Here is a 26925-nt window from a genome sequence, read left to right as displayed (position 1 = left end):
CGCAGTTCCCCTAAGGGCCTGTGCCCTCTCTGCCTGTGTGCCACCCTCAGACTGTGTGACGTTCTGCCGGCCCTGTGGCCTCCTGTATCTCACCTGGAGATGCCCCCTGCCAGCTGTCCATGCCTACAGTCCTCAGAGGACCTTGGCCAGGCCAGGTGCTGGGTTGTAGACCTTGAGGACAAACGCAACAGAGGTTTCACAATTGAGGAACCCCAGGCTACCAGCGGAACAAAGAGGGCATGAGTAAAGGCAGCCAAGTGTTCCAGATGCCATGGAAACTGCTAGAAAGTCTGATGAGATCAGTGGGTGAATGTTTCTGTGACATCCCAAAGGTGGGCTGTGAAGACAGTCATTCAAAATAGACTTTCCAATGAATGTTTGACAACTAGGAAAGTTCTCATTGTATAGCGTAAAGGCAAAAGCAAGTTACAGGCCAACTTCAAAGAGTTATAGCACATATTCTCTTTTTAAACATATTTTAGAAATATTAAACATATACACACTGCAAACATGTCTGAGAACCTCTGCAAGTCTAACTTGCTTTCTCTAGATTCCTTTTGCACTGAGAAGAATTAACTGCATGCAGTTTAGTCAACTGCTCCCTGTGTTAATTCTGTGGTCTCAAGCTTCTACCTACAGAACCCTTTCAAAGGCTGGCTTTTCCAAGGCCAAGTTCAGACTTTCTTACATCAGCTCAGGAGCAAATGTTCTGGGCAATCACATGGTGCTGAGCTTGTGGGTCAATAACCCCATTTCAGCACCATCATCTCTGTCTGAACAGCAGGCTTGTGCAATGATCTGGATATTTATGACACTCTATTCATTTTGTAAAAAGTGAGTAGAGTGCCAGAATAAGAAACATTGCTGACACTAGTGACAGAAAACACAAATGCCTCATAAACTTATTCCAGCGACAAGGTCAGCAGATCGGTATGCGGGGATGGGCATCAGAGCCCCAAGGATGGAGGAGTTGGGAGCGGGAACCAGGGGTTAAGGAGGCTGAGCTGTGTGCAGAGAAGAGCATCTGCTGCCTGCAAAGCTGGGCGGACCCTCTGCTCCTATCACGGATATTCCCTGGCCTCCTTTCACTAAATCCCCTTTTATCTAAGCTATTTTGAGTTGGTTTCACTTCTTTGCCACAGAGTGCCTTCCTTAGAATGTGTGAAACGCTGGGCACTGTGCCTGGGGCGTCCGGCCCTTATCTTTGCTTATTTGTCATTGCTACTGCAGGTGAAGGCCGGGGCGGTCCACACATCTCAGAGCCAAGGCTTCTGGTCTCTGATGGGACGTGCCCTTTCAGCTCTGGGTCTCTATCCTTTCTGGGGATGAACAGAAAAATTAACCCTTCCTCAGCTCCAGGAAAAACTTCTCCTGGTGAGCCTCACTTCCATGCTTCAGCCCTTGGGGACATCAGGCCTGATCAGAACTCTCTGGTTCCTAAGCTGCAGTGTCCTCGGGTTTCATTTAAATCCACTTCTCAAGGAAGCGGACGCTGACACACAACCTGAACTGCCACCTGCTTCTCAGAGGGCCCCTCCCCTCTCATGTCCTCAACCTGCCCAAGAGGTCAAGCTTGCCCGGATAGAAGGGCTTGTCGATTCCAGAAAGGAATATGGTTCTCCCTAGAGGAGCATAGTTGTTCCTAGGGTTCAGGGACACCCCATCCCCAGGTGAGAGAAACCTGGGGGTCCCTGGGACAGTGAAACCCAGGGGTACCTGCCTCAACCCACCTGCAGTGAGGCTGCAAACCGACCCTCCTTTAGGTGGTGAGCCTCCCAGAGGGAGTGCATGCATCTCACTTGCCCTTGAACTTGAACTCAAAGTCAGCCAGCAACTGCTCGTTGCACAAACAACTGAGACGTTTGTAAGGTACGGCCAAGGGGCAGCAGTGCCGCTGTGCTGGGAGTCAGAAAGCTCTCGGTGCGCTTCCCAGCTATGCTCCTAGCCGCCTGGAGCATCCTGGACACGTTCCCTGGCCGTGCTAAGACTTGATTTTCTATCTTTAAAATGGGAATGCAAGGATTACACAAGACAGCACCCAGAGAGTGCAATGAGAGTGTCACCTCTGCCATTTCAGCCCTCGGGAGGGGTGTCGCTGGGACTGTATGAGTTTCCAGACGCTCACCCATCCCAGATGGCTCAGGAGTAAAGCGTCTACCTGCCAATGCAGGAGATGTGGGTTCGATCCCTGGGCTGGGCAGATCCCCTGGAGAAGAAAACGGCAACCCACTTCAGTATTCTTGCCCGGGAAATCCCATGGACAGAGGAGCCTGGAGGGCTACAGGCCGCGGAGTTACAAATAGACACAACTGAGCATATACACACACACACACCTGTCCCACACCCAAGCTTCTGGAAGAGTAAGAGCCCAGCAACTGTAACATCTGGGGCCCAAGCTTACTGTTTATTCCCAACATCAACTGCAAACCAGCCCCGAAGTTTACAAACTGGGTCAACCAGGCCCAGGAGAGCCTGGATACAGAGTGACGGGGCAGCAGGAGCTAGTGGGTGGGGGCTGGAGCCTAACAGCCCAGCCCTCCGTGGACCCTGTGACACAACGTGTCACTCAGCTCCTCGTGGCTGTTTTCTCTGCCATAAAGCGGACATCACAATATTACAACCTGCCGTACTGGGCTGTCTGGGGATCTGATGAGTCAATGCAGGTGAAGAGGTTAGAGCACGGTTATCGCTCATGAAATCCGAGGGCCTGGACTCCTCCTACTTCCTGGCCTTTGACCGTGAGCTGCCTTGTGGCAGCTCTTTCTCTGTTGTCCAGAGGCCCCCCAGGTGGTGGACAGTGACTGGCCTGAGAACCAAGGGGAGTCTCCTCCGATCCCAGGTCTGCCTCTGGCTTCATCTATGCCTTGGTCCTGCCTGCTGCACCGACCTTTCTTCCATCTGACCAGCAGCGGTAAAAACGTACCAGTGGGCTCAGCCATGTGTAGTGCAGGTTCCTGGGTATGGTTTAGACTTAAAAAAAAATTTTAATTAATTTATTTTTGGCGGTGCTGGGTCTTTGTTGCTATGTGTGGGTTTTCTCTAGTTTCAGTGTGCGGGCTTCTCATTGCAGTGGCTTCTCTTGTGGAGTATGGGCTCAGTAGTTGTGGTTTCATAGACTTAGCTGCCTCCCAGCTCGTGGCATCTTCCCAGACCAGGGATTGAACCCGTGTCTTCTGCATTGGCGGGTGGATTCTCAACCACCGGAACAGCAGGGACGTCTAACTTTTCTTTTTTTAGTTGATTTACAATATTATATTAGTTTCAGGTGCACAATATCGTGATTCAAAATTTTATAGACAATAATACTCCATTAAAGTTGTTATAAAATATTGACTATATTCCCTGTGTGGCTTAGTCTTGATAAGGGCCCATTAACTGCTTTGTTCATAATGTGACCTGGCCTCTGCCTAGGATGGGGGCCTGCAGGGGTGGCCGGCCTGGCTTCCTGGTGGCCCCAGATTTGGGAAGCATGGGCTTCCAGAGAAGGGCCACCATGGTGAGGCCATGTCAGAGGTGGGTGCTGGCTCAGTGAAGCCGTGGAAAGGGCCCAAGAAGTGTGAGCTTTTCTCACTATTACGTAGAAGGGCTGGGATCAGAAACACTCTTGTCTTTTACTCCCCCCACCCCCAAATCCCTCAAAATGTCAGAAGGGTAAGAGGCAGGGTGGGTGTGCTGAGCATGTGGTTGGGTAGGGAGCAGGCCAAGGGGTGGGGGGGCACACTTCAGTTAATGATCACGGTCATGCTGAGATGGACCCTGGTGTTTGGTTTGGCTTCTCGCAGGCCACGCTCTGACGCCAGGTCAGCCTGTGTGGGCCCTGACCAGCCACTGCTCCCTCAGACCCAGCAAGGCTGTGCGTGAGACCCCCTGACAGGCCACTCTGAAAAGAGGGAGCATCTCCCTGCTGGGGGGGCTTGGCACCTGGGGCAGGGGAGCGGGTGGTCCCGTGGGAGCTGGGACTCAGGATCCAGCTTGGGCTCAGCCTGAGAGGCCTCCCGGGAACCCTGGTCCTAACAGCCCGGTCTCCTGCTCTGACCCCGGAGGGGACTTACCCAGGCCTAGGTTGGAGATGATCTCGAGGTCTGTGGAGCTGCTGGCCTCGAGGATGGCCCGGGGCAGCCTCAGCGTGAAGGGCAATAAATCTCTGCGGAGACACGAGGGGTCAGAGGTCAAGTCTGGGGAGGGCTCCGTGTGTCCAATCTCAGCCCTGCCACCTCCCAATCCACAGCCCGGAGAGGAGGAACCCGGCAACCCTGCTGGCTGCTGGAATCACCACACAGACTGGAAACTTCCCTGGGGCCGAAGGGTGGAGTCAGGAGGCTGAGGGAGCAACCGGTCAGATTCCGGTCCTGTGTCTCCACTGGACTCAGAGATGCTGAGACCCTCCTTGGGCATGGTGAGGGGTGGTGCATGGAAGGGAAGCCCATGCAGCTTCCTCTAAAGGAGCTATTCTGGGGAAGGCAAGGGACCCACCCCCTCCGGCCCTCCGAGCCTTGCCATTCCACACTAAGGTGTGCAGCAGACGTACAGCCAGACCCTACCTCCCGCTTCCCCCCGAAACCACTCATGCACATCCTCCGGCGAGCTTGCACACAGGAACTCCCGACAACACAGTCCGCCAGCTCAATCTGCTGCCTTTGGTCTGAATGGCAGCCCATTCAGGGATCGCTCCAGAGACCCCCCTGAAGAGGCCTATACAGCCCCCCACCTTTATTGTACAGATGGGGAAACAGGTCAGAGAGGGCCTTTATGATCCCCTCTGGGATGTTTTCTAAAACAATCCTCCAATTCTCCGGACAACAAAGGGATGTCCTACAAGTTAATTCTAACACTAACTGCCTGGAGTTGGCACTAATTAACTATTAGTCCTTAATATAGGCTAAGGACTAAGTCCCACCATTTCAGATCCCAGTCCCAGGTCACCTGTACTTCTAAGCGACAGGCTGTAAGTCAGGGGTTCTCATGACCCCTTCCTCAGGCTTGATAGTTTGCTGGGAACAGCTCACAGGACTCAGGACAACACTTACATTTCCTGACTCATTGTAAAGGATGCAGCCCGGGAACAGCCAGATGGAAGAGGCACACAGGCAAGGTCAGGGCAAGGGGCTCCCCTCCACGCCTCTCTGGACGCGGCACCTCCCAGCGCCTCAAAGTGTCCATCAGCTAGGAGGTGGGTGGGTGGGGCTGGAAGTTCCTTGCCTTGATCACTGGTCTTCCTGGTGACCAGCCCCATCCTGAGGCTGTCTAGGAGCCTCTCCTGTTTATGGGTTTGCATAAATGCAGGTGTGACGGAAAGGGGCTCATTATGAATAATAAGAGATGCCCCTGTCAACTCAGGAAATTCCAAGAATTTAAGGGTTCTGTGTCCAGAACCTAGACTAAGGCCAAATACATTTTCTTCTTCTACTGTTACCTCCTAGTGGGTTGTGGGCCATGGATTAAAAGTACCAGTCACCATGTATATTATTAATATCGTATTAGCTCACACAGGCTAGCTTTCTCTTTCCCATAGGGTTTGGCACTCACCCCCATCCTGTCCAGGTCCTATAAATTTTGGGGCAATTTGGGGAGCGCTTCCAGAATGGAAGGCTATGAGACCATGTCTGCACCCCCTCCATGCCTCATGGCTCCATCTCCTCACACATCCCGGGTAACTTCTGTGGTTTTGAAAGTCAACCACTTTCAAAAGGAAAGTCGAGGGAGAAGCATGAATTCCCTTCCATTAAAAGAATTTAAGTGAGAGGGAGAAAGAAAAAACCAGCATGAGTTCTGGGATGGAGGAGCCTGGTAAAATCTAGCTCTGTCATTCCTGGTGGGTGTCATTCCATCTCCTGGCTGGACAGGGGACGTGATGCTCGCTTATGGGGTTACTATGGAAACCACACAGCACAGCAGGGGGGCACCTAGCGGGAACCATCACGCCTGCTCATACTCCTGTGCCCACGATAAGAGCCCCGACGGTTCCCTAGGCTCCCCCTGCCTCCCCACTCCTCCCTGCAATGACCGCCCCCAGCCCGCCTGGTTCCCCATCCCCTGCCTGGGGCCTGGGTGGCTGCAGAGCCCAGCTGGTGTCTACACTCCTCTTGCTTCAACAGCCCCAGCCTCTGCAGCCACGTGGTTCTGCTCAAACGCAATCCATCTGTGAGCTGTAGCAACACCCAGCACCAAGGAAGGAAGCCCTGCATGCAGCTCCTGGGCTCGGCGTTCCAGGCCTTCCAGGCACCTTAACTCCCACCCACGTGTCCAGCTCTCCCCAGGAGGCCGCTGCCAAGCAACCTGCAGCTGACCAGCTACCAGGCCTCTGACCATGCTGTGTCCTCTACCTGAACTCTCTTCCTGCCCTTCTTGCCTGGCCGCCAGTGTCACCCTTCCCACCAAGAGGGCCTAGACTCCCCACACATGGAAGGAGAGAAGCTGCTGCTGGAGGGAAAGCAGACCTGCGTCCTCTGGACCATGGGCCTGGCCCTGTATGCCGGGCAGAGGCAGCTGGGCTCGGGAATCAGACAACCTGGGGTTCAGACCTGGCTCAGAACCGAGCTGGGTGACCTGAGGCAGGTCAACTCCAGCTGCAGCATCTTCATTTACACCAGCAAGAAGAACAGGCTTGATGCCTCCTGGAGGATTCATTCCAGACCAGGGGCTCTGCTAAGCTCCTTGCAAAGGTCTGATCCTCGGCACAGCATGGGACAGGGGTCACGAGCCTCATGAAGTGGGTCTGCAGTGATAACACCCCCTGCCCCACCCTGCAGCACCATTCAGGTTAGAAAGAGCTCTGTGGGCAGCACACAGTGTGAGCCCGACTCAGCAAACGCCTGGTCCACGGAGCTGACTGGAGCAGTCACTGCTGCTGCCCCTCCAGACACTTCAGTGTTTTTTACCAGCTCTGTACCCATCGTCCAGCCTCTGCGGAGTTTGCTCCTGAGGGCCGGCACCCATGACCCCCAGAGGCTTGTCCTGGCATACTGGAGCCTCAGCGCCTGCCCCAGTGGCCCTACAGAGAGCCACACGTGCCTGAGTGTCTATGGCTTGGGGGCACAGAAGTCAGCCCCATGGCTTACAGTGGACCCCAAGGTCTGCTCTGTGCTCTGAAGCTGCCGGAGAGAGGGATCTACTGAGGCCAGGCACCCTGGCACTGGACCCTGGCGGGGCTTCTCTCCTGTCCCCATCCTGCACCCCACTCCCCTGCTGCTTCCTCCTTCGGGGGAGGCCCTCGAGTGCCCCCTGCACATGGATTCTCCTTTCCAAGTATGCCCCCGGGAGGCCCTCGGCTAAGCTGTTAGTATCCTTTTCTTAGGAGCAGTTCCCAAACCTTGGTTTGCAGACAGGCTTGTTATAAATGCAGATTGTATGTGTGTGTGTTATAAATGCAGATTGTATGTGTGTGTGTTATAAATGCAGAGTGTGTGTGTGTTATCAATGCAGAGTGTGTGTGTTATAAATGCAGTGTGTGTGTGTTATAAATGCAGTGTGTGTGTGTGTTATAAATGCAGATTGTGTGTGTGTTATAAATGTGGACTGTGTGTGTGTTATAAATGCGGACTGTATATGTGTGTTATAAATACAGATTGTGTGTGTGTGTTATAAATGCGAACTGTGTGTGTGTTATAAATACGGATTGTATGTGTGTGTTATAAATACAGATTGTGTGTGTGTGTTATAAATACAGATTGTGTGTGTTGTTATAAATGCAGATTGTGTGTGTGTGTGTTATAAATACAGATTGTGTGTGTTGTTATAAATGCAGATTCCTGTGCCCCACTCTAGGCCTGCTACTCAGAATCCCTAGAGTGGGCCCTGGAAGTGTTAACCAGCTCCCTGGGTGACTATGGGACTCAGACTCTCTAGAACTCTCACACCATCCACCATCCAGCCCAGAGCATCAGGGTTCCAGTGAGGTCTGGGGTGGGCACCGTGAAGCCGAATCTACGCCCTCCCACCCCAAGGGCAGAGGAGCACGTGCTCCTGAGAGCGCTGGAGAAGGACCGGCCCTCATGATCCCGTGTGACCGAATGAGGGCTGGTCCATGCTCTTGCAGGGACTGTGCTCAGTGGACAGGCGCCGAGGCCACAGGGGCCCCGAGGGCCCAAGCCAGGACTGGCCTGTATCACCTGGGTGTTTAGCAGATCTCAAAACGCCCCTCTGTGCAAGGCCTTTCCGGCGACAAAGGCACCTAAAATGTGCATCTCTGGTTCACTGCCCATGACCTCCGGGCCACTTGGTTCTGAAGATGGCTGCTCGTTCAGATCGCACAAAGGAACACAGCTCTAGCGCTCTGGGGTTCCATCTTGGCTCCCCTTGACAGGTGAGGTGACTGGGGCCGGCAGAAGTCGGGGGACTTGCCCAAGGTCACACAGCCGGGAACGGGCTCTCCACTGCCAGTCAAGGGCCCTTCCTTGGCGGCATTTCAGTCCCGAGAGGTGGCCTTGGAGCTGATGCCCCCTCCCCTCAAACACAGGAGCTCCAGGCTCTGAGCCTTGTGACCTCCCAGTGGGTCCCCTGAGTGTCTGAGGGCAGGTGAACAAGCACCTGCTTTTCTGGAACGTGGAGAAACAGCAGCCAGAGGAGGAGCGGGTGGGAGGAGACAGCAGTGTTTGGTGATCACGGCTCTGGGTCTCGCTTCACACAGATGACGTCACCACCCGAGCACACCCTCCCGTGGCCCAACCCGTGGAATTAGAACCAGAGCACCTCCTGGGTGTCGGGCAGTGTGCTGTCCCTTTATCTTATTTCTTTCTCCAGCATCTACAGCATGGGTGGCGTTCTCATTTTACAGAGGAGAAAGTTGAGAGAGAAAGATTAGCTCAAATTCTGAGCTCTGCAATTATGTCACCATTCATTCATTCACTCACTGGAAGCATCTATCTTGGGCCAAACTCTAGGCTATCATCTTACACTAAGGTAGAACTTCTCAGAACAGGAAAGGGCCTGACTCTGAGAACCTGACCTGTCACAATGTACAAAGGGCCAGGGAGCCCTGATGCTTTGTGGGCCTAGAAGGATATGCTAGGTCATCAGAATCACTGTAGAATGAACACAGTGGGACGGCTGTACAAACACCACGGACCTTGGCACTCTGCTTTGAACCTCCACCCTGCCATTTACCAGGTGCATGACCCTGAACAACTCACTTCTCTAGTCTCAGCTTCCTCATCTGTAACGTGGGACTAACAAGAGCACCCCAGTGGTTAAGACTCCACACTTCCACGGCAGGGGGCACAGGTTGGATCCCAGGTTGGGGATCAAAGATCCCATGCCCTGCATAGAGCAGCCAAAAAACCCCGGGGAGGTGGGAGACTAAAAGAGCAGTTCACGGGGCGGAACTTTCAGCAAGATTTAAGAAAATAATGGATATGAAACCCTAGCACCTCATTGTGTACCTGGAGAGCCCCCTACAGGCAGGAGCTGTTAGCACCTTATTATCAGCATCAGGATTGTGTCCACTGGGCCCAGCAGGGTCCTGGTAGGTGGGAGGGCTGTCCTGGGTTGAGTGAAGGCAGCATGAATGGTCTCTTTGAAGCAGAGAGAGGTGAGCCTGGGGCCCTGGGCCCAAAGACATCCTGCCCAGCCCTGGTCAAATCCCTGTAGCTTAAGCCGTTGGCTTCTTGGCACCAAAATGTGTTTTTAAATTCCTGTTGACCTGCAACCAGTTCTGAATGAACAGAGCAGCTCTGAGGGTGGTTACAGACACCCACTCCACCCAGCAGCTGCTTCAAAAATCACACGCTGTCTCCCACGAAGAGGATCAGCCCTTCCTGTTGCCCCTACAGGAAGTTCCTTCTAGAACTCTTCCAAGGGGGGCGGGTCAGGTTCCTCACAGGACCGGCCCCAAGCTGTCCCGAAAGCCAGAAGACAGGAAGGTAATGGGCAGTGAGCCAAGGGGGCAGGTGGAGGTGAGGGAGGGACCTTTAAAGAAAGAAAGCAGGAGAGCAGGCACCCCCCTCCCTTTCATGGGTACCAGGGTGAAGCCAGGGGACTGCCCCCTCTCTCTGCATACTGTGGGCTGCACCCTTCCCTCGGGGGCTCCCCTGTGACTCCCCCACCCCCACCCAGGATGCATGAACATCTGTTGCCAGTGAGATGCCCTCCTGTGGGGCCAGGAATACTCACCTACTGACACAGTAGAATGCGATCAGTCTGAAGATGTCCTCAAACACAAGAACGGAGCCTTCCAGGTACAGTACTGGGGAGAGAGGACAGAGGCTTGGATGAGTGTCAGTGCGGGTCTGCCCTGTGTTCATTTGTGGGTTCTGGCACCTGCTGCAGGGCCCGGCCTGCTGCAGTCACAAACACATCAGCAGCCCATTGGACCGTAGGGAGAGGAGGAGAGAAGTGAACTTCTGTGGTGCTAATCCTGAGATTTTTGTGAAAGTCGCTCAGTTGTGTCCGACTCTTTGTGACCCCATGGACTGTACAGTCCATGGAGTTCTCCAGGCCAGAAACTAGAGTGGGTAGCCTTTCCCTTCTCCAGGGGATCTTTCCAACCCAGGGATAGGACCCAGGTCTCCCACACTGCAGGCGGATTCCTTACCACCTGATCCACCAGGGAAGCCCAAGATTTCAGGGGCCTCTTTATTACAGCAACTGGCGTTAACTAATAACACATGCACCATTTTGAGCGAAATAACACCGAAGACTCTAGATTGTAAAAGCAGAACTTGAAAATGTCCCGAATTAAACACTCAAGGTCATCTCCACTTGACAATTCTGAGGACTGTGGGGGCCAGCAGAGGATGGCTTGTTCCTGTTCTGCTTTTAGCTTCCAGGAGATTCCTTGGTCCAGTGTGGCCTGTTAGAACCCCTGGGCCTGTCAGAACCTCACTTGATTTGGCTGCACAAGTAACTCAAGAGGGAGGGTGATGCCCATATTTTCCAGCTCTGACAAGGAAGAGGGATCAAGGGAGAGAGAGCCCATCCTGGGTGGATGTGGCTCCCTGGAGGGGCAGGGTGCCAGGATGTGGCAGTCAGGGCCCAAAGCCGGCGTGGACTGCCCAGAGGAGAGCGTGGTACCACATCATGCCCTGCAGCAGAGCACCAGGGTCAGGGGCCCAGAGACGCTGCGTTGCTCACCAGGGGTCTTGGCAGCTGCCCGCCCCCACGCCACCTGACTCTCATCCCAGGGCTCCATGCTCCCGACAAGTGATGCTCTCTGCATGTGGAACCCACAGTGAACTTTCTCGGGCCTCAGAGGGCCAAGAAACATGTGTGCCTCACACTTCATTTCCAACTTCCTGAGGTTCTTCTGAGCATCCGTGGGGTGGAGGTATAAGGCCGGAGCTGGGTCCCAGGCCTGGCTCCAACCCTGGGGTGGACAGTGTGACTCTGGGTGTGTCCCTTCCCCTCTCAATGCCCCTGTTCCTCTACCTGCAAAGGGAAGAGCCCTTCCAACCCTAAGCACTCATGCATCTAGGTGACCGCAGCCTGCTTCCAAAGCCTAGGTCAGCATTCCGCTGCACTGGTGATCTACGAGATGGGTATAGGGATACGCAAACTAACATGTTTTGTTCTAATAGTTTTAATACTTTCCTTCTTTCTATATGCTACTGCAGTGTTCTAAACAGTTAACATGATTTTTCTAAAAGATTGTGCTTAGTCACTCAGTCCTGCCCGACTCTTTGCAACCCCATGGACTGTGGCCCGCCAGGCTCCTCTGTCCCTGGGGATTCTCCAGGCAAGAATACTAGAGTGGGTTGCCATGCCCTCCTCCATGTGATCTTCGTGACTCAGGGATCGAACCCAGATCTCCCTGGGTTTGCACTGCAGGCAGGTTCTTCACTGTTTGAGCCACCAGGGAATTACATTCATCATTTATTTATGGCAAAGAGATTACAGTTTCTCATTAGGATATATATAAAAATTTTACAAGGGAGTTTAAATCAAAACATTGAGTAGGTTACAGTTCTTGGAGGTACTGAGAAGACGTCCATAAAAAACAAGTCTGAGAAACATCAGTGCATAGAATTACCACCCTCTGTGAGTTAATGGACATGACTCGGTCCACAATGCCACCTGGTGGCACATAAGTGCATCACCGACCTTAGCAGCACCAACAGGCCAAGGGAAAGTGAAAGTGAAGTCGCTCAGTGTTGGACTCTTTGCGACCCCTTGGACTGTAGCCCACCAGGCTCCTCTGTCTGTGGAATTTTCCAGGCAAGAGTAGCAGAGTGGGTTGCCATTTATAGGCTGGGGTCAAAAGATCTCTGGTAGCTGGGAGAGGTAGAGAGGATGCTCCATCTGTAAACTGGAGTCAAGAACTTTCTCATGGATCCTTCAAGAGGGATTAGTGGTGATGCATGCAAAAAGCCTAGCCTCTTTGTACCGGGCCTGCTCAACAATGAGCAGTTTTCCTTCACCACGGAGACACGGTCTGACCTTTGCAGACACAGATGAAACTTTTAAGACAGGCAGTCCCTTCCTCTCCTGTGCCCCTGGCACTTTCTGGAAAGGCCTCAGTTCCTTTAGACTTAGTTTACCCCCACTCTAGTCCCCTCCTCAGGAGCAAGGACCAGGGCTCATCCATTTTTGTGGCTGGGGCCATACACAGTTCTAGATATAGTGGCCCAGTCCCCTTTTTACTGTGAAAACAGGAGGATCCTCCTCCTGTGAACAGGAGGATCCTGTGAACAGGAGGATCCTCCTCCTACTGTGAAAACAGGAGGATCCTCCTCCTGTGAAAACAGGAGGATCCTCGCACAAGCGAGGATCAAGGTCATGTTTGTTTCTTTGTTAACCAGGCCTCTTCTGCCCCACCCCCAGCCCCCGGTTCATACTTCCCCATCCTGCTCGTGGGAACAGCGCAGCAAGGCCACACCCGGGGGAGCTCCTGCCTGCCAGGGCCAGGGCTTTGCCCACCCTTGAGCCCTCCTCGGGGCCTAGCACATTGTGTGGCAGTTTAAAAAGTGAGCGAAGTTGCTTGGTCGTGTCCGACTCTTTGCAACCCCATGGACTGTAGCCTACCAGGCTCCTCCATCCATGGGATTTTCCAGCCAAAGGTACTGGAGTGGGTTGCCATTTCCTTCTCCAGGGAATCTTCCCGACGCAGGGATTGAACCCAGGTCTCCCGCACTGCAGGCAGACGCTTTACCGTCTGAGCCACCAAGGAAGCCGACATGCAGTTTGGGAGATAATAAATGTCTGCTAAAAGTCTGACTGAGGCTTCCCTGCTCGTCTAGTGGTTAAGAATCCACCTGCCAGTGCAGGGGATATGGGTTGAATCTCTGGTCCAGGAACATCCTGTGGAGCAGCTAAGTCCATGCACCACAACTACCGAAGCCCACATGCTCTAGGGCCAAAGCTCTGCAACAAGAAAAGCTACGCAACGAGAAGCCTGTGCCCCACAACTAGAGAGTAGCCCCCACTCACCACAACTAGAGAAAGCCCATGTGTGGCAATGAAGACTCATCGCACCCAAAAACGAATAAAAATAAAGAAATAAACAGTTCAAAATATAAAAGTCTACCCCAGAGGAGCAGAGGCCTCGGAGGGGTGAGGGGGGACGTGGTGCCTTGGCAGGAGTCTCAGGCCTCCCACCACGTGGCTCATGCCCTCCCTCCAGGGGTCCAAAGGGACACCTGGCACGTGAGGAAGCCCCGACAGGCAGCCTCACGCTGTTCTGGAGCAGAGGTGAATGCAAACCATTGAGAGTTAGACAAGCCTTTGTTCCAGAGGGTGGGGGTGGCGCTCAAGTTCCAGGACAGCCCTGTGTCCTGCACTGGCCGGAGTGTGTGTGCAGTGCCCCGACCAAATGGCCTGAGTGTAAACGTATCTCCATCACGATTGCTTACCCCCCCCTGAGCCTCAGTTTCTTCAGCTGTATGCGTGTCTGCATGCTCAGTCACTTCATTCGTGTCTGACTCTTTGTGACCTCATGGACTGCAGCCCTCCAGGCTCCTCTGTCCACGGGATTTCCCAGGCAAAAATACTCGAGTGGGTTGCCAGTTCCTTCTCCAGGGGATCACTTGAACTCAGGGATCAAACCTGCGCCTCTTATGTCTCCTTCATTGACAGGCATGTTCTTTACCACTAGCATCACCTGGAATCCCCTTCAGCTGCATAACAGAGTTAATAAAGCACCTGTCTATTGTGGGTTGAACTGTGTCTCCCAGAAAGACACATTGTGATCCTAACCCCTGGTACCTCTGAGTGCGACTTTATTTGGAAACAGGGTCTTGGCGGACGGAATAAAGTTCACATGAGGTCAGACTGGATTGGGGTGGGCCCTAAATCCAATGATGGGTGTCCTTGTAAGAAAACATGTAAAGAGCTGGGTCACAGACACAGAGAAGAGAAGCCATGTGTAAATGGAGGCAGAGATTGGAGGGATGCAGCCACAAGCCAAGGGTTGCCGGCTGTCACCAGAAGCCAGGAGAGAGGTCTGAACAGATTCTCCCTGGTCTCCAGGAAGAACCAACCCTGCCACACCTCGACTTGTGATTGCTGGCCTCCGGGCCTTTGCTACTGCTCTCTCCCCAGGCAAGGAGGCTCCAGCTTCGCCCTTCCTTGCTAATCCTCCTCATTTGTCTTTTGCCTTGAAGGCAAGGACTGTATCTTAAACTTCTCTGTATAGCATGCTTGGCAAAAAGGGTATTCTATCATGATATGGCTTCCCAGATGGAGCAGTGGCAAAGAATCTGCCTGCCAACACAGGAGACATAAGAGATGCAGGTTTGATCTCTGGGTTGGGAAGATCCCCTGGAGAAGGAAATGGCAACCCACTCCAGTATTCCTGCCTGGAAAATTCCAAGGACAGAGGAACTTGGCGGGCTGCAGTCCACAGGATCACAGAGTTGGACACGGCTGAGTGACTGTGCACACACACACTATAAAAAACATACAATTCAGCATTTTAATAATTTTTAAGAACACAATTCAGTGGCTTAAGTACATTCACACTGTACAACACGAGGCTTCTTTTTTGATGTGTTGAAAATGTTCTCAAATTGATCCTGGTAAGGGCTGGACAACTGAATATAAAGCCAATAAAGTGTACACTTTAAATGGGTGAATTGTATGATGCTGAATACATGAAGTAAATACATCTCAATAAAGTCATGATTAAGAAAAAAAAGAAAATGCACACACACACAGTGGACTGAGTTTCACTTCCTGTATTATGTTTTTCTGGCACTTTTATAATGAGCATATCTGACGTTTGTAAGCAGAGAAACTATGAAGATTCTCTAAATTTTTCTCGAATGTTCTAAATTTCTCTGTAAATGTTTCTCAGGGGCTGACTGGTCTCTAGAGTCCTCTTGGCTCATGCTACTTTGGTTCCCCTCCAAGCCCTGTGAGGGCTGACAAGCTCCCCAGGTCACCCACCCCGGGTCAACCAACAAGGATGCTGGCTCCCTCTGCTCCCCTCTGAAAACCTAAGCAGTGGTGACTCCTCCACTGTGTACAGCCTCCAGCCTCCTCAGTGGAAAGAGCAGTGGGAACACACCAGACCCCCGTCTAAACCATCTCTCTTTCAAACAGTGAGGAGAAAAAACAGCACCAGCTAGTCCCATCTGCTATATCCCCAGGTGACAACAATGGGACTTGCCCCTGCCTAGAGAAAAAGAAACCTTTCACCTCATGACTCACCATCAAGGCTGAGTCAAGACAAGGTGGAGATTCTGGGTCCATGCACACCAGCCTGGCTTCTGGCCTTTAAAATCTCAACACCAAAATGAGTAATCCGCAAAGAACCAAAAGCTGTTGGAAGATTCATTTTTTAGGAAATTCCATTTTATCACTCAGTAATACGAATGAACTGCCAAGGCAGGAATGGTGTAGGTATCTTTCGTTCTCCATGGTGCCCTCAGCATCAAGCATGGTGCTGAGCACATTGCTGGCTCTCCAATATTTATGTAACTATTTCTCTAGCAATTGTTTTCTTTGGAAATACAGGTCCACAGGAAGTTGCAGAGATGAACAGAGAGGCCCTCTTCACTTTTCATCCAGTTTCCCTCAATGGCAATATCAGGGCGCATAATTAGAGGACAATATCTGAACCAGGAAGCCATCCTTCGTGCAATCCACAGAGCGCATTCAGATCTTACCAGGTTTATACTAGCTCTCGTGCATATAAGTGTGTGTTTGTAGAGAACTATGCAATTTTATCCCATGTGTAAATCCCAGCTGCCTGTAATCACCACCTCAATCAAGGTGTTTCATATCACATCCACCCCAACACTTGGCAACCACTAATCTGTTTTCAATCTGTGATTACATGATTGAATGTCATATAAATGGAGTCATACAGGACATATTCTTTGCGACTGGCTTTTCCCATTCTGGTTCATTTCCTCAAGGGTCATCCAAGTTATTGAGTGAATCAATACGCCGTTCTTTTTTAGTGCTGAGTAGTAACCTATGGTCTGGGTGTTCCTTGGTCATTCACCCATTGAAGGACATCTGGGAATTTCTGGTTTTTAGTGATTATGCACAAAGCTGCTGTGGAACTTTTAGGTACATGTTTCTGCGTGAAAATATACTTTCCTTTCTCTGGGATATATGCCCCAAAGTGCATTTGCTGGGTCACAAGGTTAAGTCCATCCTTTGTTTTTCAAAGGAAGGGCCGAACTGCTCTCCAGAGTGGCTGTACCATTTTACATTCCTACCAGCTATGTAGCAGCTGTGCAGTTTCTTCCCCCATCCTTGTCAGCTGGGTGTGGTCACTATTTTTTATTTTGGCCATTCCACTATGTATAGAGTGTTATTTCATTGTGGCTTTAATTTGCATTTCAAAAAGATGCTGAATAACCTTTCATGTGTACATCCTCTTTGCTCAAGTGTCTATTCATGTCTTTTCCTGTTTTCTAATTGGACAGTTTTTCAAATGTTGGATTTTTAAAAAACCATTTTATTAAGATATCATTCACACACCACACAACTCAGCAATTTAAGGTGCACGATGGTCTCAGTAGATTCACAGAGTTGTGCAAACATTACCACAATCAATTTTAGAACATTTTCATTATCCCCCCAAGGAAATGCAATACCCATCAGCAGTCACTTTCCATTCCTCCCTCCTCCTAGCTTCTGGAAACCACTAATCTACTTCCTGTTCCTATGGATTTGCCTATTTTGGACTTTGTATAAACGGAATCATACAATATGTGGTCCTGTGGGTCTGGCTTCTTTCATTTAGCATCATGATTTCAATGTTTGTCCATGTCCATGTTGTAGCAGGAGTCAGCGATAGCACTTTACTACTCTTTTTTTTTTTTTTTTTAAAGTTAACTTTTACTGGAGTATGGGCTTCCCTGGTAGCTCAGAGGTTAAAGTGTCTGCCTGCAATGCGGGAGACCCAGGTTCGATCCCTGGGGCGGGAAGATCCCCTGGAGAAGGAAATGGCAATCCAGTCCAGTATTCTTGCCTGGAAAATCCCATGGATGGAGGAGCCTGGTAGGCTAGAGTCCACGGGGTCGCCAAGAGTCAGACGCGACTGAGCGACTTCACTTTCACTTTTCTGGAGTATAGCTGGTTCTCAGGTGGCGCTAGTGGTAAAGAATCCACATGCCAACACAGGAGATGCAAGAGATTGGGGTTCAATCCCTGGTTGGGGAAGATCCCCTGGAGTAGGAAATGGCAACCCACTCCAGTATTCTTGCCTGGAAAATTCCATGGGCAGAAAAACCTGACGGGCTACAGTTCATGGGGCCACAAAGAGTTGGGACATGACTGAGCGATTGAGCACCTGTAGCTGATTTACAATGTTGTGTTAGTTTCTGCTGTCTGTAAATACCTAAGCCCACTCTCTTTTGGATTCTTTCCCACAGAGGTCACTACAGAGTATTGAGGAGCACTCCCTGTGCTAAAGGTGGCATTCACTCTTCTTTATGTCTGAATGGTATTCTGTTAGATGGATGTACCACATTCTGTTTATCCATTCATCACTGATAGATATTTGGGTTGTTTCCACTCCTTGGTTATTACAAATAATACTGCTCTTGACATCTGTGTACAAATTTTCATGTGGACATATGTTTGCATATCTTGAGCGTATGCCTAGAAGTGGAATTGCTAGATCCTACAGTTAACTCTACGGGCTTCCCCAATGGCTCAGTGGTAAAGAATCTGCCTGCAATGCCGGAGCCGCAGGAGACGTGGGTTCCATCCCTGAGTCGGGAAGATCCCCTGGAGGAGGAAATGGCAACCCACTCCAGTATTCTTGCCTAGAAAAGTCCATGGACAGAGAAGCCTGGCAGGCTACAGTCCATGTGTTTGTAAAGAGCCAGACACACCTGACTGACTGAGCACACACACAGCACGCATGGTAACTCTGCATATTTAAGAAACTGGTGGCGTGTTTTTCAAAGCAACTGCACCATTTAACATTTCCACTCACAAAATGTTTAAGTTTCTCCACAGGCGTTCATTCCCTGGTGGTCCAGTGGTTAAGAATCCACCCGCCAATGCAGGGGACATAGGTTCTATCCGTGGTCCAGGAAGATTCCACATGCCTCAGGGCAACTAAGCCTGTGTGCCACAACTATGGAGCCCCCGAGCCACAACTACTAAAGCCCATGTGCCCTGGAGTCTGTGCTCCACAAGAGAAGCCATTGCAATGAGAAGCCCATGCAGCACAACTAGAGAGTAGCCCCCACTTGTTGCAACCATAGAAGGCCTGTGAGCAGTAATGAAGACTCAGTGCAGACAAAAATAAACACACAAATAAAATAAAAAAAAATGTTTCTCCACACCTTTGCTAGTACTTTGTCTGTTACTGATTAGAATCATCTTAGCAGGTGTGAAATGGTATCTCACTGTGTTTTTAACTTATTTTGCATTGGGGTATATAGCTGATTAACAATGGGGTAGTTTCAGATGAACAGAGAAGGGGACTCAGCCATATATCCCATGTATCCCTCACTGTGGTTTTGATTTGCATTTCTGCAAGGATTAATGACGTCAAGCATATTTTCATGGATTTATTGGCTATTTGCATATATACTTTGGAAAAATGTCTATTCAGATCCTTTGCTCATTTTCATTTGGGTTACTTGTTTTTTATTATTGAGTTTTGAGAGTTCTTTATCTGATCTAGATACAAAGCATTTGTCAGATGTGTGATTTGCAAATATTTTCTCCCAGTTGTAACTTGTCTTTTCATCCTTGAACAGGGTCTTTCAAATATTTATTTGAAGAGTGGAAAAAAAAAAAAAAGAATACTGTCCAAATTTGTGAAATAGTAAGCATTTATATGGTGTCACATAAATAATTCAATAGTTATATGTCCAACCTGCTTTAATGAACTCTCAACTCGTCTTTGCATTTGGTAGTATCTACCATTATAATTAGGGGCTTCCCTGGTGGCTTGGTGGTAAAGAATCCACCTGCCAATGCAGGAGATGTGGGTTCAAATCCCTGGGTTAGAAAGATTCCCTGGAGAAGTGGCAACTCGCTTCAGTATTCTTGCCAGGGAAATCCCATGAACAGAGGAGCCTGATAGGCTATAGTCCATAAAGTCACAAAGAATCAGACACAAGTTAGCAATTAAACCACAACCACAACAAATTGTGATAACTAAGGTATGAGGGGGTCTTTAACCAGCTATTGTTCTTCTCTAGACCAAAGTCCCCTGTGCCACCTTACTCTTAAGTTCCTGGGCAGACATTTTCTTCATAGCTGGTCCAGAGGTAAACTTCAGCCACACCCGGCTTAATTCTACCACACACTCCCAGTGACTGAGGTGAGTGAACCTGACCAGTGAGAACCCCTTCTCCAGCACGTTCTTTTTAAAAAGAGACGGCTCTTGGCAGGTGCCTTCTTTAGGGTCTGATTTGTCTTTCCTGGCAAGTGAAGGTGAGCATCTGTTCACTTAAGCTCTGGGCTCTGCTGAGGAATAGATCATCACAAAAAGAATGAATATACACCTTGCCACAGTTTAACATTGTGAAATGTACAGATTGCTCAGGAAATATAAACTGTCTTCCCTGTTGGCAGACAGCCCTGTCAACCTAAGAGATCTCTGTTCAAACACATTCCTTTTGACAACGGGAATTGTTCATTAATTTCCAGGTATGACCCTCATTGGAACGACTGGGTCAGAGCTACTCTTCAGCTAGGACATTATATATTCAACCACTGACAAATATTTATCATGGTCGAGCTCTGTAGAAATCAGGGGAAACAGATTTAGAAATTGAGAGGAAGCCTGGCAGTGAGCAGAGTGATGGGGAATTTGCCAACAGTTTTGGCCACAGGACTTATCTGAAACTCCCTCCTGCGGGGAGAGATTCAATACAACCAGCTCATTCTTTTTTGAGGATTGAAAATGTGGTTGGGTAAGGGTGGGAGGGATGTTCATTGATTTTTATCTAAGAAAAAGCCCAGCAGGTATCAAGGTCTCAGCGTGTACGTTTACAGAATGGGGCCCTGGATGGATGAGAACTGCCTCATAAGAGTGTCCCCAGAGGGATGAAGGAAGGATTGCTCCTGGCAGGAGAGGTGGGGGTCTCGGATGGATGAGAACTGCCTCATAAGAGTGTCCCCAGAGGGATGAAGGAAGGATCGCTCCTGGCAGGAGAGGTGGGGGTCTCGGACCTCTCAGAAAAGGGCATCACAAGTGGCTGGGGGAATCTGGGTGGGCCCAGGAAGTGGCCCCACCCCAAAGACTTCTGTGACACTGCAGAGCCTACCTTCCCTGAAACATAACACCCTGAATGGGTTGCCAGACAGATTCTAATAGATTCTGAACCTGCTTCCTGAAAGGGATCCTGCCAAGCTGGGTCCCTGATAGGAACGGTCAGGAGTGCAGAGCCTGAGAATAAAAAGCCAACATCACCAGAGGCTGGGGAGTGGTGGGGGGGTGGGGGGTGTGTGGGGGTGAGGGTGGGGGTGAGGTGGGGGGTGTGGGGTCACCTGCGGTGACCACGCCCATTCTTTCAGGTGTCCCTCCCACCCCCGTCAGCTCCATCCTCAGCTGGAAGTTCACACAGTTGCCTTCTGGCTGGAGGGACCTCTGCTGTCCAGCAACACCATGGTTGCCATGGGAACCATGACCTAGACAGTACGTGACAGAGGAGGAAAAACACTATTTCATACTATCATCAGGCCCACTTTTCTGTGTTATCTGAGAACTCCTTGCCCTGTTTCCAGGCGTGGAACTGGGGAGAGTGGCAATTTCTCTGGCGTTCAGAGGACCTAGTGGTTCCAGGCCCGCCTTCAGCACCACTTGCTTCCAGATGCTGCCACAGTGCATCTGGGTCACCCGTGAAGTGAGAGAATTGGCTCTGTCCCCTCCAGAAGGAAGGGGCTGCTGGACTAGGGCTGCCAGAAGCTCTGGCTCCAGCAGAGGGCAGAGCTGTCAGGAGAAGCGAGAACAGACAGTCCCGTGCTGGGCAGCCTGTGGTCTCAGAGCAGACTGGCTGCCCGACCGTACAAGGACGGGAGCACAGAAGGGGGTAAATGCCTGTTCCCACTGCAGGCAAAGCCCAAACCCCTACGGTACTGACCAGGCCTGGGCTCCTGGCTCTACCCGCCACGGGCCTGGAGACAAAGCCTTCGAGTCTCTGAAACTTGCTTTCTCTAACAGCCAAGGGAGGATTTGAGTAACCAAAGCCCTCCCAGGCCCTGCACCTGCTGTGGAGAGGCTGAGTGGTGGTACTCTGCAGACAGACCTTGAGTGAAGACTAGCAGCCTCTCCCCCAAAGGCGACACAGAGGTCTGGAAGGTCTAGGGAGGAGTAGGTGGGGGGGCAAGTTAAGGCTCAGGGACCTGGGAGAGGATGCTGATCAGCAAATGTGCCAAAAATAGTTCCCTTTCTGTCTCCCTGGCTGTTACTGATGGTCCAGGGTGGGCATCCTGGCTCACTGGCTGGCCCTGGAGTCCTTTCACTCATCTATTCACCGGCCTGCCCTCTGTAAAGTCCCAAGCAACCCTGAAGCCTCTCAGTGTAAGATCATCATTCCTGAGCCCCCAGTCTCCCCCATCAAATATGGGCCCCCAGGGCAAGACTAGATGTGGGGCACAGCAAGCCTTTGCCCAACGCACCTTTGACTAGAGGCCAGTAGGAAAGGGACAGGGGAGGACCCGGCAGCCATGGTCAGGGGTCCAAGCAGGGGCCATTTCCACATGCTCCCAGTGCCCCATTACAGGGTTTGACTAGGGAGCAAAGAAGGGCCTCTTTCTTCAGGTGGCTGCAGCCCTGCACAAAACTGCACCACCTGACAAGCAGAACACCAGCTGGATTTAATCCTACCAGGCACTTTTGGGCAGTGCACAAGCTGGGCAACTGTCCACGACAGCCCTGGGTATGAGTCACAGCCATCTTTGCTGGTTGTTCTTGGCATAAGGAGCCATCTCCTCTTGATTTCATCTTAAGAATTTTAGGATGAAAAAGGCAGCAATGCCTTCTCACTGAGTTCTCTACCATACCCCTAGTTTGCTCAGACGAGATCCAAGTACCTGTAAGTTTGCCTCTCAATGGATGGGGAACCACTGAAGGCCAGAACAGAAGGACTCTTAGAGACAGCTCTTGTCCAACCTCCCTCATTGCACAGAGAGGGAAACAGAAGTCCAGAGAAGGCGCATCATCATCTAATGAAAGAGGGTTAGCCTGGGTGTTTTCTAGAGTTTGATCCGGGCACTCTCTGGACTCTAGATTCTAAGCCTGGACTACTGCTATTCTGCCTCCTTCTCCCAACTTCACAGTGTGGATTTTGTCCAGATTTGAGCTTCCTGATTTAGTAATACAGGGTTATCATTTTCAAAGTTTTAACAACATCATCATCTACCATTTACCACATGCCTATTATGTGCTAGCCTCTGTATTTCTAACTATCATGACAACTCCACTATTTTCATATTATGAGCAAATTAAGCCAAGGCTCAGAGAGTTTAAGTAGCCAGACTGAGGGCATAGCCCCAGTCATGGCCAGGTGTCACCAGCCTGGGGAGCCTGGCGTAGGAGACACTTTTTGCTCAGCAGAAGTGACGGGGCGGGGTGGTGGGGCATCCCAGGGCTTCATACCTACACTCAGTGTGCCTACTTCACCTGTCAGCTAGCAGGGACACCTTCCCATGGACCACACATCCCCACCTGTTACTCGGCAGGCCCCGGGTTCCCCTAGGAGATGGCTTCCTGGGCAGGACGAGTTCCTCTCCCTCTGGCCCAGCACTGGACACACACTCCACTTGAGAGCGTGATTTCCCCACACCACGATGTGTTCACGGGTCTGACGCTGGCCCAGAGCTCCTGGAAAGCAGGGGACGGGCCTTCCTTCTTCCCCAGGTCCAGGGCTTTGCCTGGATCACACCACATGCTTGACGGGTCCTGCCGTTATTAAAAGCATTTCCTCTGAATCCACGTTGGCAGCCAACTCTGCATCCACTGCCACCACACCGTCCAAGCTGTAATAAAAACTGCTTTTTTCTTGGACAGTGCACTTCCGTTTTTAACAACCGCGTCGATGAGGATTTAAGTGTGGGAAAAGGAACACAGAAGGAGCTGTCACAGTGCAGATGGGACTTTGCCGGGGAACTATTTATAGGTTCAGACGCCAAAACAGAAGGGGAGACGGTGGACAGATGTGCGAACCGTCAAGTGTCAGGGAAGACTAAATAAAGAGTAAAGCCACAGGGAGGCGTTGGGGGAGAAGGAATGGGGAGGGGTGGGGGGAGATGCTGAGCAGAGGCTGACCATCCTGGGGCTTGAGTTATCTATGGGGAAGGAGCTGCAAGGCTGGGAAAGCAATCCGCCTGCTCCTTTGCTCAGACTATAGGGGCGGGGAGGCGTCTTTGCACCCATTATGAAAAGATGCTGCTGTCTCTGGGAACAGAAAAAATAGGAGGAAAAGGAGGTGCCCTGGGCACCACCCTGGTGGTAGGACAGCCCCAAGGGCCACAGGAAGATCCAGCAAGAAACCACTGTGCCCAGAAAACAACCCACCTTCAGCTTCAGAGGCTTATAAAGTTCATCCCACCTCAGAGTTTCAGAACTCTTATCTGTGGTCTAGGAGAAAGTGGCTGCCACTTATTAGAACTGTGACACTCAGAGAGGTTAAGTGGTTCACCAAAGGTCACAGAGCTGGGAAGTGGTACCAGGACGTGACCAGAAGCAAGACTGACTCAGCCCAGGCTCCCAACCTGCACACTGGGCCACTGGCTCTTGAGACCCTGCTGTCCCATAGAAATATAATTCAAGTCATGTGTGCAATTTAAATTTTTCCCATACTCATGTTAGTAATAGTAAACAGAAACAAGTGAAATTAATTTCAGTAATGGCCTATTTAACCCAACATATTCAAAACAACATCATTTCAACAAGCTATAAATATAAAAAAATTACTGAGATGCATCACAGTCCTTTTATTCATATGCAGTGTTCAAAATCTGGTGTGTATTTTATACTTACAGCTCATCTTTATTCCAGAGAAGGCAATGGCAAGCAACTCCAGTACTCTTGCCTGGAAAATCCCATGGACAGAGGAGCCTGGTGGGCTGCAGTCCATGGGGTCAGGAAGAGTCGGATATGACTGAGTGACTTCACTTTCACTTTTCACTTTCATGCATTGGAGAAGGCAATGGCAATCCACTCCGGTACTCTTGCCTGGAAAATCCCATGGACGAGGGAGCCTGGTGGGCTGCCGTCTATGGGGTCGCACAGAGTCAGACATGACTGAAGCGACTTAGCAGCAGCAGCAGCATCTCTATTCAGACTCCACATCTGTAGTGTTCAGTAGCCTTATGCAGCTCGAGGTTGCTGAACTAGATGGCACAGCCTTAAGCAGTGTGCTTGGCCAGGAGCAAATCTGTCACCCAGGACACGTGTGGCAGGGCGTGGACACATCTCAGGTTGTTGGGGGGAATCCAAGGCGGGGTGAGGTGAGGGATATCACTGACCTCTAGTGGGCAGAGGCCCGTGCTTGCTCAGTTGCTAAGTCATGTCTGACTCTTGCCAACCCCATGGATTGTAGCCCACCAGGCTCCTCTGTTCATGGGATTTTCCAAGGATGTTGCTAAACCTACTAATTTAGTGCACAGGACAGCCCCTCCACCTGAGCAAAGAATGATCCAGCTCCAAACATCAAGAGTACTGAGTTTCAGAAAACCAGCACCAGAGGGTGAACCTGCTTGTCTTCCCGGGACAACCGGCAAGAGCCAGGAGCCCTGTGGGTGCCACACCTAGAGTTGCCTGCACGCAGAGGATGCCTGACATCAGTGCTGGAACCAAAGTGAATGCAAGACTGGAGGGTCCACCAAGACTCAGAACCCAGGACCTCAGCCTCACAGGAATCATATTCCCGTCCTCTGTACCAGCTGAGTCACAGAGTATGGAATCAAGAACAAGGGATCAGGGCTTCCCTGGTGGCTCAGTGGTAAAGAATCTGCCTGCCAATGCAGGAGACACAGGTTCAATCCCTGATCTGGGAAGATCCCACATGCTGGGTGCCACAACTACTGGGCCTGTGCTGTAGAGTCTGGGGGACGCAGCAAGAGAAGCCATTGCAATGAGAAGCCCATGCACCACAACGAGAGAGTAGTCTCTGCTCACTGCAACTAGAGAAAAAGTCCATGTAGCAATGAAGACCCAGTACAACCGAAAATAAATTATAAAAATACACAAGGGACCAGTCTTGAGTCAACTGACATTTCTCTTGCTTGGAGATGCTACTGAAACACCTGCTGGTAAACACTCAGCCATCTGGGCTCAGGACACAGCCTTCTTCTCGCCGGCCCTGGTGTGAGCGTCCTGGAGCAGGCTTGGCCCTTGCCAGGAGGAGGTCTTCGGTTCCAAGGAACAAATTCAATGAGAGGTGTGATGCTAGGGCACTTGATTTCGGCTGTAGGTCAAACTGCATCCTTCCAATCAGTCCATAGTAGGAAAGCTGAGGTTATGATCTTTTATTCCCTTGCTGGTTCTGAACGCCGGAGTGGAAGAAAGGGAATGGTATTTATAGAACCGCCCCCATTTCCCAAATCCTCCGCAGGCCTAGGGCTGAGTGCTCCCCTGAGCAGGGAAGGGACACCAGCGCTGCTGCCAGAGGAGCATCTCTGTGGGCTCAGGGACATTCCCGTGACCTGCCGGGGGTCAGGGTCAGGGTTCAATGTCCTCAGGCAAGCAGACTCACAGAGCCTTGGCTTCCTCTGGGCTGTCATCTAATTGAAGGGCCCCTTTGGCTACCACGTGGCATTTTTTACTGCCCAGTAAGAAGAGTGGATTGATCTCTAGGCCCAGAGGTGGAAACGGGCCTCTGGACCCCACAGGAGGTGACCACCATAGAGAGATGATGTGGGCTTAGCATCTCACCCCTCAGAGACTCTCAGAGCTTTACCTCGGGCTCCACCCTCCCTCCAGAGGCCTGGACCCAAGGCTTCATTCATTTTCATTCATCAATGAAATACCTTCCTTGCATCATCAATACCTTCCGAGCACCTGCTATGTGTCAGGCACTGCTCCAGGCGCCGGGGGGACGGTGGTGGGCTTCTTTCCCCCTGGCGTGGTGGCTCCCCGTGATGCCAGTCTTCCCCTGGACCTGGGCTGACACTGCCACAGTCCCCAACACCAGGGGCCCCAGGAGCCACAGACTCCTCTTCCTTCCTCAGCCAGTTCTTCCTCCTGGCTATCTCTGGGCCGTGTCCCCTCCTCCCCACACTGACCATCACTGTCAGGTCCAGGCCCCACATGCTGCCTCCTAGCTGAGCTCCCTCCAGTGTTTATCCCCTGGGGTCTCCCTGTGTTGCCGCCTCCACACTGCCCCCAGTGGTAAGGGACTTCTGTTTAATAGGTGCATCAGATCATGCCTCACCCCACCCAGCACCCACCCCGAATGCCCTTCTGCCGGGGTTCCCCGTGGCCTTTCGGATAAAGGTTGGGCTGCAGGACATGGGTACATGCCCCTCTGTGATCCGCTCTGGTCAATGGTCTCATCTCTGCCTGTCCCTCCCTCCCCACACCCTATGTTCCAGCAGACACCACATCCCTTGGACACATCCCAATAT

General features: G+C 51.3%; 1 protein-coding gene across 2 annotated transcripts in view; it reads right to left on the bottom strand.

Annotated features, from left to right (window-relative positions):
- Positions 1 to 26925, bottom strand: part of RIN3 (Ras and Rab interactor 3) — a 133354-nt gene that overhangs the window by 31705 nt on the left and 74724 nt on the right. For both annotated transcript variants that reach the window (XM_061159320.1, XM_061159319.1), the window contains exons 4-5: positions 10108 to 10180; positions 4053 to 4144 (exon numbers count right to left, since the gene is read on the bottom strand). In XM_061159320.1, coding sequence (XP_061015303.1) covers positions 4053 to 4144; positions 10108 to 10180 — 165 coding nt within the window. The remainder of the gene's footprint in view (positions 1 to 4052; positions 4145 to 10107; positions 10181 to 26925) is intronic.

This window comes from Dama dama, chromosome 13 (genome assembly GCF_033118175.1).
Source record: "Dama dama isolate Ldn47 chromosome 13, ASM3311817v1, whole genome shotgun sequence".
Classification (NCBI taxonomy): Eukaryota; Metazoa; Chordata; class Mammalia; order Artiodactyla; family Cervidae; genus Dama; species Dama dama.
The sequence above is the reverse complement of the archived record's forward strand: the minus strand, read 5'-3'. Positions and strand labels throughout refer to the sequence as shown.